The following is a 12,093-nucleotide window of genomic DNA, read 5'->3' as shown; positions in this document are numbered from 1 at the left end:
ATGAAGGAGAAACACCCGACATCTTGAAAGAAGTACAGCCAGAGGATAGCTGAAGAAACCTTTTCATCGATGACATTTAAAAACTAACCATCTCTCATGGTGATGATAACGCTGGTTAGTTTCATACCATTCGCCGAATTCATTTTCACATTTTCCCTTTAAAGCAAATAACACGTGACGTGCGCTATGCTAATCATCCTCCTCGTTCGTGTTCTTGCCAAAGGGGGGGGGGATGACGGATGACATCACACCCCATGTGAAGCTAATAAGCTACGATTCAAAGATGTCGCTGTCATCTCTCCAAACATCACCACGCTCCTTCTAATTGCCTCTAAAGGCTTCCTTAAGTGGCTGCGGCAATCTTTCCAAAGATGTTTTATTTATTACCGAAACAACTTGGGACCCGATGTCCCAAAAAAAAAAATAATAAAATAAACCGCAGGCGTGTGCAGCCGTCGCAAGAGGGGGGTGAGATTTTTATAAAGATGAGTGAGTGTCTTGCTCCTCGAGAGATGAGATGTTTTTTTTTTCTTTCCCTTTTTTTATTTTAAACATGCAAATCAAAGCCTGATGAGGAAGCGCTGGAAGTCTTCAAGAACGCAAATTCCTACAGCGAGCTGCTTATGGCCGAGTCTGTGTTTACTTGCCTCACTTTCTCTCGCTCTCATATTTATTTAGTCAGATGAGTGAGATCGTTGATCATTTTGCGCTATATTTATTTGCATGACAAATACCGATAAAGATGATCAATAGAAAAACATTTATTTCTAATAGGGTTAGAGATCAAATGTGTTACTATTATTATTATTATTATTATTATTAGTAGTAGTAGTAGTAGTCGTAGTTGTAGTAGTAGTAGTAGCATTATTATTATTATTATTATTATTATTATTATTATTATTATTATTATTATTATTATTATTATTTTATTGTTGGCAATAGAATTTGCATTATTGGTAATATCAGTAGTATTATTAGTATTATGCTGCAGATGTTGTGAAAGCATATTGTATTATTATTATTATTATTATTATTATTATTATTATTATTATTATTATTAATGCTGCTGCTATGAAATGTAAATTTCTCCACTGCGAGACTAATAAAGGCAAATCCAATCCAATTATTATTATTATTATTATTATTATTATTATTAGCATTGGCATTATTGGTAAAATCAGTAGTATTTTTAGTATCATTATGCCGCAGCTGTTGTGAAAGCATATTGTATTATTATTATTATTATTATTATTATTATTATTATTATTATTATTATTATTGTTGTATTTTGCGTCACGTTGAATAAAATATTTTGTAGTGTGCATGCCGAGTCGCTAGGGGAAGCACTAGCAAAAGTATTGGATATTATCCACGAGTAAGCTACTATCATTTCACTAGCAAAGCTGCCAGTGAAATAAAAAACAGATTTATTTAAAATAGTGTTATAATATAACATCTATAATAATAATGATGAGGATAATAATTAATATTATAATGATATATATATATTTATTTTGCGTCATGTCGAATAAAATGTGGTGGAGTGTGTATGCATGTCGCTAGGCGGGGCACTTCCGGTGGTATTGGAGGTATTGGACGTCATTCTATCCACGCGAGTAAATTACTCTTATTTCACTGGCAAAGTCGCCACATATTTGGCGAGACAAAATGTCAATCAATATGGCAGCATTTTATGAGAGGCGATAACGACAAAAATAACAGGTATCTTCACTTTGTTAATCTTCGATTAAACTCAAGGGAGGGGGCGGAACTGTCAATGTTGATTAGCGTTTTTTGAGGCGCCATATTCGTTCGAATATACGATCGTAGTTTCTCACATCCGCCGTGGCTTCGTGTCATTAATATTCCAAATTAAATGAAATTAATCCGAACAGAAGACAATCGCGTGTTTGCCGTGTCACATAATGTAGTCGTTTTGTTTGTCACGCAATCGTTGCCATGTTTTTTTCTCCCCCCCTCCTCGCAGCCTTCGAGCGGTGAAAAGGAGAGCAGGGAGGGTTGGGTGAAGATTGATACCATCGCCGCCGACAAAAGTTTTTCCAAGGTGGAGCCCAGTTCGCCACATCGGTACCAACCCAACCGATACAGCCGCGTCAACATCAAGACGCGCAGCTTTGCGCCGCTCACGCGCAACGGGTAAGGACACTCGTTTGCACTAGTGATGTGTCGTTCGTGAACGAGCCGGTTCTTCTCTGAAGTGAACGAAGAGAGCCGGTTCCTAACAAGGAGCCGCAAATGGGAGCCGACTTTTTTGTCCTCTATTCCCCGCCCCCAGTCTTCGGTTAAAGCTGCACGTGATTGGTCAATATCCGTTGTAGAGGAGTGAGGAGAGAATTACAATCGATTAACGAATTTATTTGTGCCATTTTGAAGCAACATTGGGGGAAAATCTCTCACCCCAAAAAAAGGCACAAAATGGCGACCCCCTGTGGCCACCTCTGTTTCCACAGGCTGATAAATTCCTTATATGGCGCTTGGACACCCACTTCTGGCCTTCTGGCGGCTTTTGAGTGCAACACGAGGTCCCCAGACCAAACAAGTACAGCAAAATACATTGACGTGATGGAAGGACCGCTACAATGCGTCTTTTTTACGGTCAAGGGCGGTCCTTTCGTGACGTCACGTACGGACTCGTCACCAACTCAAAAACAAGACTTCCTGAATATTCAGCGCAAGTCTTAAAAGATAAAATATAGCTATATGCGGGGGAATCTTTGTAAAATACGCTCAATAGAAGTCATTTGAAGCCATTTTACAAATTATGGACACAACTTGTCCGGAGACGTCGGTTGTCCTTGAAGCAAAATAAATAAATAAACACAAACTCAAGAGCCATTTGGGAGCCAGAGGTGTATATGCAGTGGTCAATAGCAGAGTCCGGCACCGCCACGTCTGGACAGTAGGGATATTATATAGGGCCTAAACTACCAGCAAAAAAATAGTTTGCTGACGAAGCCTCTTGGATAAGAAGCGAAACGTCCGACATCTTTAAAGCAGAACAGATGCCGGCTGAAGAAACTTTTTCATCACGACCGGTCATTATTTTTCCTCCTGTGGCAGATTCGTCCTGGCCGTCGTGGACAGCGGCGCCTGCGTTTCCCTCATGGGCGTGTCGGTTTTCTACCGCCGCTGTCCCGCCACCAGCCTCTACTTGGCGTCCTACCCCGCCACCCCCTGCGGTGCGGAGCCCACCGCGTTGGTTCCCGTGACCGGCGCGTGCGTCCCTCGCAGCAAGGCCCAAGGGGCCGGCGGGCCTCGCCTGCACTGTAACGCCGAAGGCGAGTGGATGGTGCCGGTCGGAGGCTGCGTCTGCGACGAGGGCTACGAGGCCAACTTGAACGGATCTGCCTGCCTGGGTAAGTCTGACCCCCTTTCCCCATGGATTCTTGCATCATTGCGTTGTCGTGTGGAATGATCTGTGGCGCGCAGATGGGGTGATTAGCCGCGATTGAACAATCCTCTGCTTGGGGAGCAATACAAACGGCAAAAGAAAAGAAGATATTTATAGATTCTATTTGGAACACTTTTTTTTTCATTCATAGAATAATCCGGTCCGCCTTCTATATGGAAAAAGTTTGACAAAAACGGCATTCGTTGGGGGTGCGCCTTATACTCCGCTGCGCCTTATGCAACAGGAAATATGTTTATAATAATAATAATTTTATTATTCTTCTTCTTATTATTATTATTATTATTATTCTACCTCTTCTTCTTTTTCTTCTTTTTTTCTTTTTTTCTTCTTTTTTTCTTCTTTTTTTCTTTTTTTTCTTCTTTTCTTTATTTTTTTTCTTCTTTTTTTCTTCTTTTTTTTCTTCTTTTATTCTTTTTTTCTTCTTTTCTTCTTTTTTTCTTTTTTTCTTCTTTTCTTTTTTTTCTTATTTTTTTCTTCTTTTTTTTCTTATTTTATTCTTTTTTTCTTCTTTTTTTCTTTTTTTCTTTTTTTCTTCTTTTCTTTCTTTCTTTTCTTCTTTTTTTCTTCTTTTCTTTCTTTTTTTTCTTCTTTTTTTCTTCTTCTTTTTCTTGTTTTATTCTTCTTTTTTTCTTTTTTTTCCTTTTTTTCTTCTTTTCTTCCTTTTTTTCTTCTTTTTTCCTTCTTTTTTTTCTTCTTTTATTCTTCTTTTCTTCTTCTTTTTTTCTTCTTTTTTTTCTTTTTCTTGTTCTTGTTCTTCTTGGGGGTGCGCCTTATACTCCGCTGCGCCTTATGCAACAGGAAATATGGGATATCAACCGGATATATATTATTCACTTCTTTGCAATTTGATTCATTTGATTTGGATTCTCTTCGGTTCAATCCAAAATTCACAAGAAATCTTAAAAAAAAAAAAATAAATACTATTTTTATGTATTTTTTATTTTTGGTTGAATTATAGTTGACTTCATTGCACAATACTTGATTACTTTCTTTTATTTGGCACTTAACAAATACTCCCATTTATTAAATAAATAAATAAATAAATAAACAAATAAACAAATACATACATAAATACAAAAATACTTAAATAAATGAATGATCGAATGAATAAATAAATAAATACATTTTTTTTAACTTGATGTAACTCCCAGGTTAAGTGAACGCTGGCGCGTGTGGCTACCGCTGCTCACCCGCAGAAAAAAATATCCTGTGACTGTAAAGGGACCTTGAGAGTTTTGAAAGGCGCTTATAAATGAAATGTATTCTTCTTCTTCTTCTTTTTCTTTTTCTTCTTTTTTTCTTCTTTTTCTTTTTCTATTTGTTTTTGTTTTGTTTTGTTTTTCTTTTTCTTTTTCTTCTTCTTTTTCTTTTTTTTTTCTTTTTTTTCTTTTTTTTTCTTTTTCTTCTTCTTTTTTTTTTCTTTTTTTTTCTTGTTTCTTTTTCTTCTTTTCTTTTTTCTTTTCTTTTTCTTTTTCTTTTTCTTTTTTTTCTTCTTTTCTTCTTCTTTTTTTCTTCTTTTTTTTCTTCTTTTTCTTCTTCTTTTTCTTTTTTTCTTCTTTTTTTCTTCTTCTTCTTTTTATTATTATTATTATTATTATTATTATTATTATTATGCATTTTTCCTCTTTTTTTGTGTTCCATAATTTAAAAACTATATTTAAAAATAAAAATATAATTCCGTCATGATCCATATCCTACATTGCGCACTCGAGGGCGCACAGTTGACGCTATGCCACTTGGGCGACTGCCTTTTGTTTTCTCGTTGGTTGTTGTTGTTGGTTTATTTTGGGGAGGCAATTAAGAGATGAACAAACAGGAAAGAGATAGAAGGGGGGGGGGGCTGCGGTGGGTGAGAGAGTCATCGTGCGCAAGGGATGTGACACATTTAGGTCACAGGGAAGTAATGGCCACTCGTCTGTAAGCAAATGATGAAAAAAGGCTGGGGGGGGCGCAGTAGAGGGGTTGGATTGAACAGTGTAGATATGGTATATAGGATGCCACACGCTCAAACAAACAAAGTGAAAGGCAGAGGGGAGGGTGGGGGTGTGTATATGGGCTGGGGGCACAGATTTCAAACTGATTCACTCTGGCAAAAAAAAAAAAAAAGCAAATATTTTGTATATTTATTAATTTCATATTTCACAAAACGTGCCGCTTGAATGTGCAGTACAGTGATACCTCCGCTCACGAACTTCATTGGTTCCCAGAAAGTGTGTGTAAGGCGAAAAGTTCGTCTGCCAAACATTTATTTCCCATAAGAAACCATTAAAATGAGAATAATCCGTTCCCAGTTCCCCATAAAATGTAGTTTTCTCCTAAATAATCCTTAAAACAACACAAAATATACCTTATTTTTATGTATAATAAATGTGCTATTGTATTGTAATTAACGAAATAAACTACTGTATAATAAAATCGTTTTATTGACCTTTGTGATGGTCGTTGATGTAGTTGCCTCTTGATGATATCCGAGTGAAGTTGCCGTGCTTTCTCGGCGATCATACCCTCACTCACACTGTCCCCTGCTAGCTATTTTTCGTTAACCCTAATCAATAAGTTTTAAAACCTCTTCAGAAACTCCCTTAGCCAAAATTACTCCACTCGATAACAGACCACATCTGCACTTTAAGAAAGGGGGTGACGAAAACTAGTCCGCAAGCCACCATGGTGCTGTTTGACTGTGTGGTTTGGTGTTCATCCGCCGAAAACTACTCCTCCAGCCAGCTGTGTGGTTTGGTTCGTTTGCCGAAAACTAGTTCGTTACTATATTCTCGCGAATTTAATGTTCGTGAGGTGAAAAGTTCATGAGCTAAAGCGTTCGTAAGCTGAGGTGTCACTGTATCGTAAAAAAAAAATCAGCCTATTGTTGTCATGGTGAGATTCGCTCGCGAACATAGCACGAGGTCAAGAAAATTCAGCACTGTTTTTTTTTTTTTTGGGGGGGGGGGGGGTGAAAAGTGGGTGAGAAATAATAATAATAATAATTCTGTGACTCAGTGGAGCATCAAAAACTGAACAGTCGCTCGCTCGCCATTTTGGTTTGGCATCGTGCCGTCGATGTCATGTCAAATATGCGCTTTGGCTCTTTCAAGATCGGAAAACACTGCGCTAAGCAATCCGACAGGAAGGGAAAATTGCCCAAAAAATATGGCGTACACGCCCCCACCCCCACCCCGCCACCCCCTCCTCATTTTTCCGAGGTCACCGAAGTTAGCCTTGGCGCTTTTGGATACCTTCACGTCTTCAATCACTGCGGCTTACTTCCTGGTTTCCATTTGTGTATCGCTCGCATATGTGTGTGTGTGTGTGTGTGTGTGTGTGTGTGTGTGTGTGGGGGGGGGGGGGGGGGGGGTAGGGGTAGGGAGGACAGATTGTGCTGGGAGTCAAAAGAGAGTGCGAGAGAGTTAGAAACATGGTGGTGGGTGGGGGCGGAGGGGTAAATAAAGTGGGTCACTGATCCAGGAAAAAGTATTATGTTGACATGGAATGGAGCTGACCTCCGTTTCTCTTGTGGATATCGCTTTCGTTGAACACCGGTTTGCCGTTTAAATCCCGCCCCCAAAAAGAACAAACAAAAATAGTATTGTACTGTCAGAATCTTAATAAATGAGTGCAATTTGCGAGTGCACCAAGATTCTTATGGTTTGACGGAAATTCACAAGAAATGTTTTCTGGAATGAAATAAAATTGAAATAGCACTTTTATCTACAGTATTTATCAATCTAGCTATCTAGCTAGCGATCTGGATAGCTAGCTAGCTAGCTAGTTATCTATGTCAGGATAGCTAGCTATCTATATCTATCAAGCTAGCTATCCATATCTCTCTAGCTAGTTAGCTATATCGATCTGGCTTGAGATATTCTTTGAAAGGGGCGGGGCTTAATGAAAGCTATTAATACGGATAGGCTTCCAAAAGGGATAGCGCAACCGAGCAGCTAGCAACTGAAATTTACTAATGGGACAATATGGAATAAAATCGGTGTGTGTGCGTGTGTGTGCGTGTGCGTGTGCGTGTGCGTGTGCGTGTGCGTGTGCGTGTGCGCGTGTGTGTGTGTGTGTGTGTGTGTGTGTGTGTGTGTGTGTGTGTGTGTGTGTTTGTATGACTAGTCTTGTGAGGACCACTAACATTTTATACGCTATGTAGTGAGGACATTTTTGACAAGTCAGGACCTTTTGGCCAGTCCTCACAAATTTTTCATTGTAAAGGCTTCTAGAGGGTCTATATATGCATCTGTTAAAGTTTCAGAAATATCCTCACAAATTCACCCAAAATGATTTTTTGGTGTGTATTTTCATTTCACTTGGACACACGTTTTACTCACTGTGTGTGTTTATGTGTGCGTGGTTAATGAGAGAAAAAAGTAAACCACAAAAAGTAAAACGATATTTTAACGAAATTCCTTACAGGGGTGAGGACTTTGAATGTAGCCATTCAGAAACCTCACTCCTGCTGTTATTTCAGTTTCAAGTCCACATTTTATTTATTTGTTTTTAAAGAAGTTGAAGTGGGAAATGGGGTGACATTTAGTGTTTAAATGGAACACAAGTTCTCTAAACTGATCAGCAACGGTGGTCCTCACTCCTTATCTGCAGTTATCCCGACCTCACAAAACCATTGAAACAGGAATGTGTGTGTGTGTGTGTGTGTGTGTGTGTGTGTGTGTGTGTGTGTGCGTGTGCGCGTGTGTCCGTGATGGGATCATGCCTTCTCACCACATCATGTTTCGTGTCAAACCCGTAAGGGAACACGTCCGCTGAGCATGAAAGGTGGACGAAAGCTATCGCTAACGTCCTTCGACCCCTCTCACCACCAAACCCCCCCGCCCCCTTCACACCTGTATAAAAGCCACGCGAACACCAAAAGGCTTTTAGCAGGGTTTTTTTTTCCTCCGTATTCTTCCACTTGCCGCCGCATATTCCTTTTCCGACACACTCCGGCACCCCGGTGTTGGGCGTGTTGGGCCGGAAACGCGTTTCAAGACCAGATTGGGTCAATACATTTGGGCCAATCGTGATCAAGTGTGATAAACTCCGCCTCCTTTCTCACATAGCGGAAGCTGGTGTGTTTATGTTTGTTTATTTATTTATTTGTTTGTTTGTGTATTCATTTATTATAATAAATGTATTTATTTTTGCTTATTTTTCTGTATATTTTTGTTTATTTATTTGTGTATTTATTCATTAATAATGTATTAATTTATTTTGGTGATTTGTCTATTTTGATCTATTTGTTTATCAAATTTTTTTATTTATTTGTGTATTTATTAATTTATAATTGCTTCATTTATTTTTCTATTTGACTTCTTCTTTTCCTTTGGGCTTTTCCCCTCAGGGGTCGCCACAGCGAATCAATGTCCTCCATCTATCCCGGTTTTGTGCATCCTCTTCTCTCACACCAGCTACCTTCATGTTCTCTTTGACCACATCCATAAACGTCCTCTTCGGTCTTCCTCTCGGCCTCCTGCCTATTTGACTATTTTGATCAATTTGTTGATTTATTTGTGTATTTATTCATTTAGAATGTATTGATTTATTTGGTTATTTGTCTATCTATCTATTTTTGATCTATTTTTGTTTATTTGTGTATTTATCAACGTATAATTTATTTATTTATTTAGTTGGTTATTTGTCTATCCATTTTGATCGATTTTTTTAAATCTTTTTTATTTATTTGTGTGTTTATTAATTTATAATTTATTTATTTGGTTATATATGTGGCTTTTATTTATTTATTTATTTATAATGTGTTTATTTATTTGATATTTTTGTTTATCTATTTTTGTGTATTTATTAATTTATAATTAATTGGTTTATGTGGCTATTTTTTATCTATGTTTATTTATTTATTCTTTATTTGTGTATGTATTAATTCATATTTTTTGGTTATTTTTGATCTATTTTTTGTTTATTTATTTGTATATTTATTAATTTATAATTTATGTATTTATTTGATTTTTTTTATCTGTTTTTTTGATTATTTATTTGTATATTTATTCATTTATAATTTATGTATTTATTTGATATTTTTGTTTATCTATTTTTTTTTTTATTTATTTGTGTCTTTATTAATTTATAATGTATTTATTTATTTGGTTATTTGCTTGTCTATTTTTTGTTTATTGATATGTTTATTAATTTATAATGTATTTATTTATTTGGTTATTTGTTTGTCTATTTTTTGTTTATTTATATGTGTATTAATTTATAATTTATTTATTTGGTTATTTTTAATCACATTTTTTTTGTTTATTTATTTATTTATTATTTTATAATGTATGTATTTGTAATTTATTTGGTATTTTTGTTTAGCTATTTCTAGTGAATTTATTGGTGTATGGTTTATCTGGCTATTTTTCTGCTGTGATGTTTCTAACGATACATGCTGGAGATTGTCTTGTGGGACGTTCGGGGACGTTTGGGGATGTGGGACTAACCACGCACGGCGCTTGTTTGCTTGTCTGTCTGCCGTCAGCTTGCCCCGTGGGCTACTTCAAAGCCGCGTGGGGTTCCGCTCCCTGCTCGCTGTGCCCACCCAACAGTCGCACCGGCCAAGAGGGCTCCGCCGTCTGCGAATGTCGCAGCAGCTTTTACCGCGCGCCCGCCGATGCCAACTCCTCCGCCTGCACAAGTGAGATTCATTCATTCATTCATTCATTGTATTCATTCATCCATTCACTCACTCACTCATTTATTTATTTATTTATTTATTTATTCATTTTTTATTTAATTTAATTTATTTGTTTGCTTATTTATTTATTTATTTGTTTGTTTATTTATGTATTTATTTATTTATGTGTGTGCGTGTTTGTTTTTTGTTTGTTTATTCCTTCATTTGTGTATTTTTTTCTTTATTCGTTTATTTCTGTATTTATTTGTTTATTTAATGATGTGCTAATTTATGTATTCACCAGTTACTTAACGAATTAATCAACTCATTCATAAATTAACTAATCAATCGTTTTTATAATTAATGAATTGCTTAGTTGATTAGATACTAAATTTATTTCTTGATGTATTGATTTGTGTGTTTATTTAATGATGTGCCTATTTATTTAGTCACTACAGTATTTACTTATTGAATTAATCGTCACTATTTACTGATCTAATTAATCAACTGGTTAATTAAATAACAAATTGATCGTTTTCTAATTAATTCATTGCTTGGTTGATTGGTTACTTTATTTATTTATTTTGGTGTTGATTTAATGATATGCTTATTTTTTTAACTAGTTACTTAACTACTTTGTCCAATAATTAATTAATTAACTCATAAATACTTTATCTAATTAAAGAATTGCTCAGTCGATTAGTTATTTAATTTATTTATTTATGTATTTATTTATTTGTGTATTTATTTAATTATGTGCTTATTTATTGATTCATTAGTTACTTAACTACTTTGTCAATTGATTAATTAATTAAGTAATAAATCATTTATCTAATTAATTAATTGCTCAGGTGATTAGCTACTTTATTTATTTATTTATTTATTTATGTAATTATTTATTTGTGTTTATTTATTTGTGTGCTGATTTATTCACCAGTTATTGAATTCGTCAACTGGTTAATAAATTAACTAATCAATTGTTTATATAATTAATGAATTGCTTAGTTGATTAATTACTTAATTTATGTATTTATATCTATATTTATTTGTGTATTTATTTAATTCTGTGCTTATTTATTGATTCATTAGTTACTTAACTACTTTGTCAATTGATTAATTAATTAACTAATAAATCATTTATCTAATTAATTAATTGCTCAGGCGATTAGCTACTTTATTTATTTATTTATTTAATTATTTATTTGTGTTTATTTATTTGTGTGCTGATTTATTCACCAGTTATTTAATTCTGGTTAATAAATTAACTAATCAATTGTTTATATAATTAATGAATTGCTTAGTTGATTAATTACTTTATTAATTTATTTGTTTGTTGAATTATTTGCTTATTGATTTATTCATTAGTTACTGATTAATTAATGAGCGAATCGATTGTTTTTATATTTAATTAATTGCTTAGTTGATTAGTTACCTAATTTATTAATTTGTTCAAATTCGAATCGAATAATTAATTGGAGAATCGGGAGAATAGTTAATGCATTAATTTGCATTAACCATTCTACCAATTAATTCATTAATTTCAAATTGTAATCTAACGATTAATTACTGAATTGGTAGAATGGTTAATGCATTAATTTGTTGCTTAGTGAGTTAATTAATTAATCACGCACGCTGCGGGTCAAGGTTGGGTCCTGTTTTTTGAAGACACCCCTAGAAATTCCGTTTCTCCCCGCAGCCCCCCCCTCCGCCCCGGTTTCGTTATCTTGGGAGTACGAAAGCGGCGGCGACGGCGGCGGCGTGTCTTTACGATGGCGCCCCCCGGTGGACATGGGAGGGCGCGCCGAAGTCTGGTACGGGGTGGTGTGTCGCATCTGCCCCTCCCCCGCCGTCACCAACCCGGCCGCTTGCTCCTGGTGCGGCGAAGGCGTCGCCTTCCACCCCGTGCAGACCAATCTCCGACAAACCAGCGTCAGCCTCAACAACCTGCTCACCAGGGTCACTTATCTTATCCAGGTGCGCTTTAAAAAAATATATATTTTGTACATATTTCTCGTTTGCTGTCGTTGACCGTGATTGGCGTCCATCACGACGT

General features: G+C 35.9%; 1 protein-coding gene across 1 annotated transcript in view; it reads left to right on the top strand.

Moving 5' to 3' along the window:
* Nucleotides 1–12,093, top strand: part of ephb6 (eph receptor B6) — a 42,509-nt gene that overhangs the window by 20,198 nt on the left and 10,218 nt on the right. The window contains exons 6-7 of the mRNA XM_088997822.1: nucleotides 9,906–10,061; nucleotides 11,737–12,014. Of these exons, the coding sequence (XP_088853948.1) occupies nucleotides 9,906–10,061; nucleotides 11,737–12,014 (434 nt within the window). The remainder of the gene's footprint in view (nucleotides 1–9,905; nucleotides 10,062–11,736; nucleotides 12,015–12,093) is intronic.

This window comes from Hippocampus bargibanti, linkage group LG06 (genome assembly GCF_051943395.1).
Source record: "Hippocampus bargibanti isolate YZ-2025 linkage group LG06, ASM5194339v1, whole genome shotgun sequence".
Taxonomy (NCBI): domain Eukaryota; kingdom Metazoa; phylum Chordata; class Actinopteri; order Syngnathiformes; family Syngnathidae; genus Hippocampus; species Hippocampus bargibanti.
Note: the sequence above shows the minus strand (reverse complement) of the source record. Positions and strands in the feature narration are given on the sequence as shown.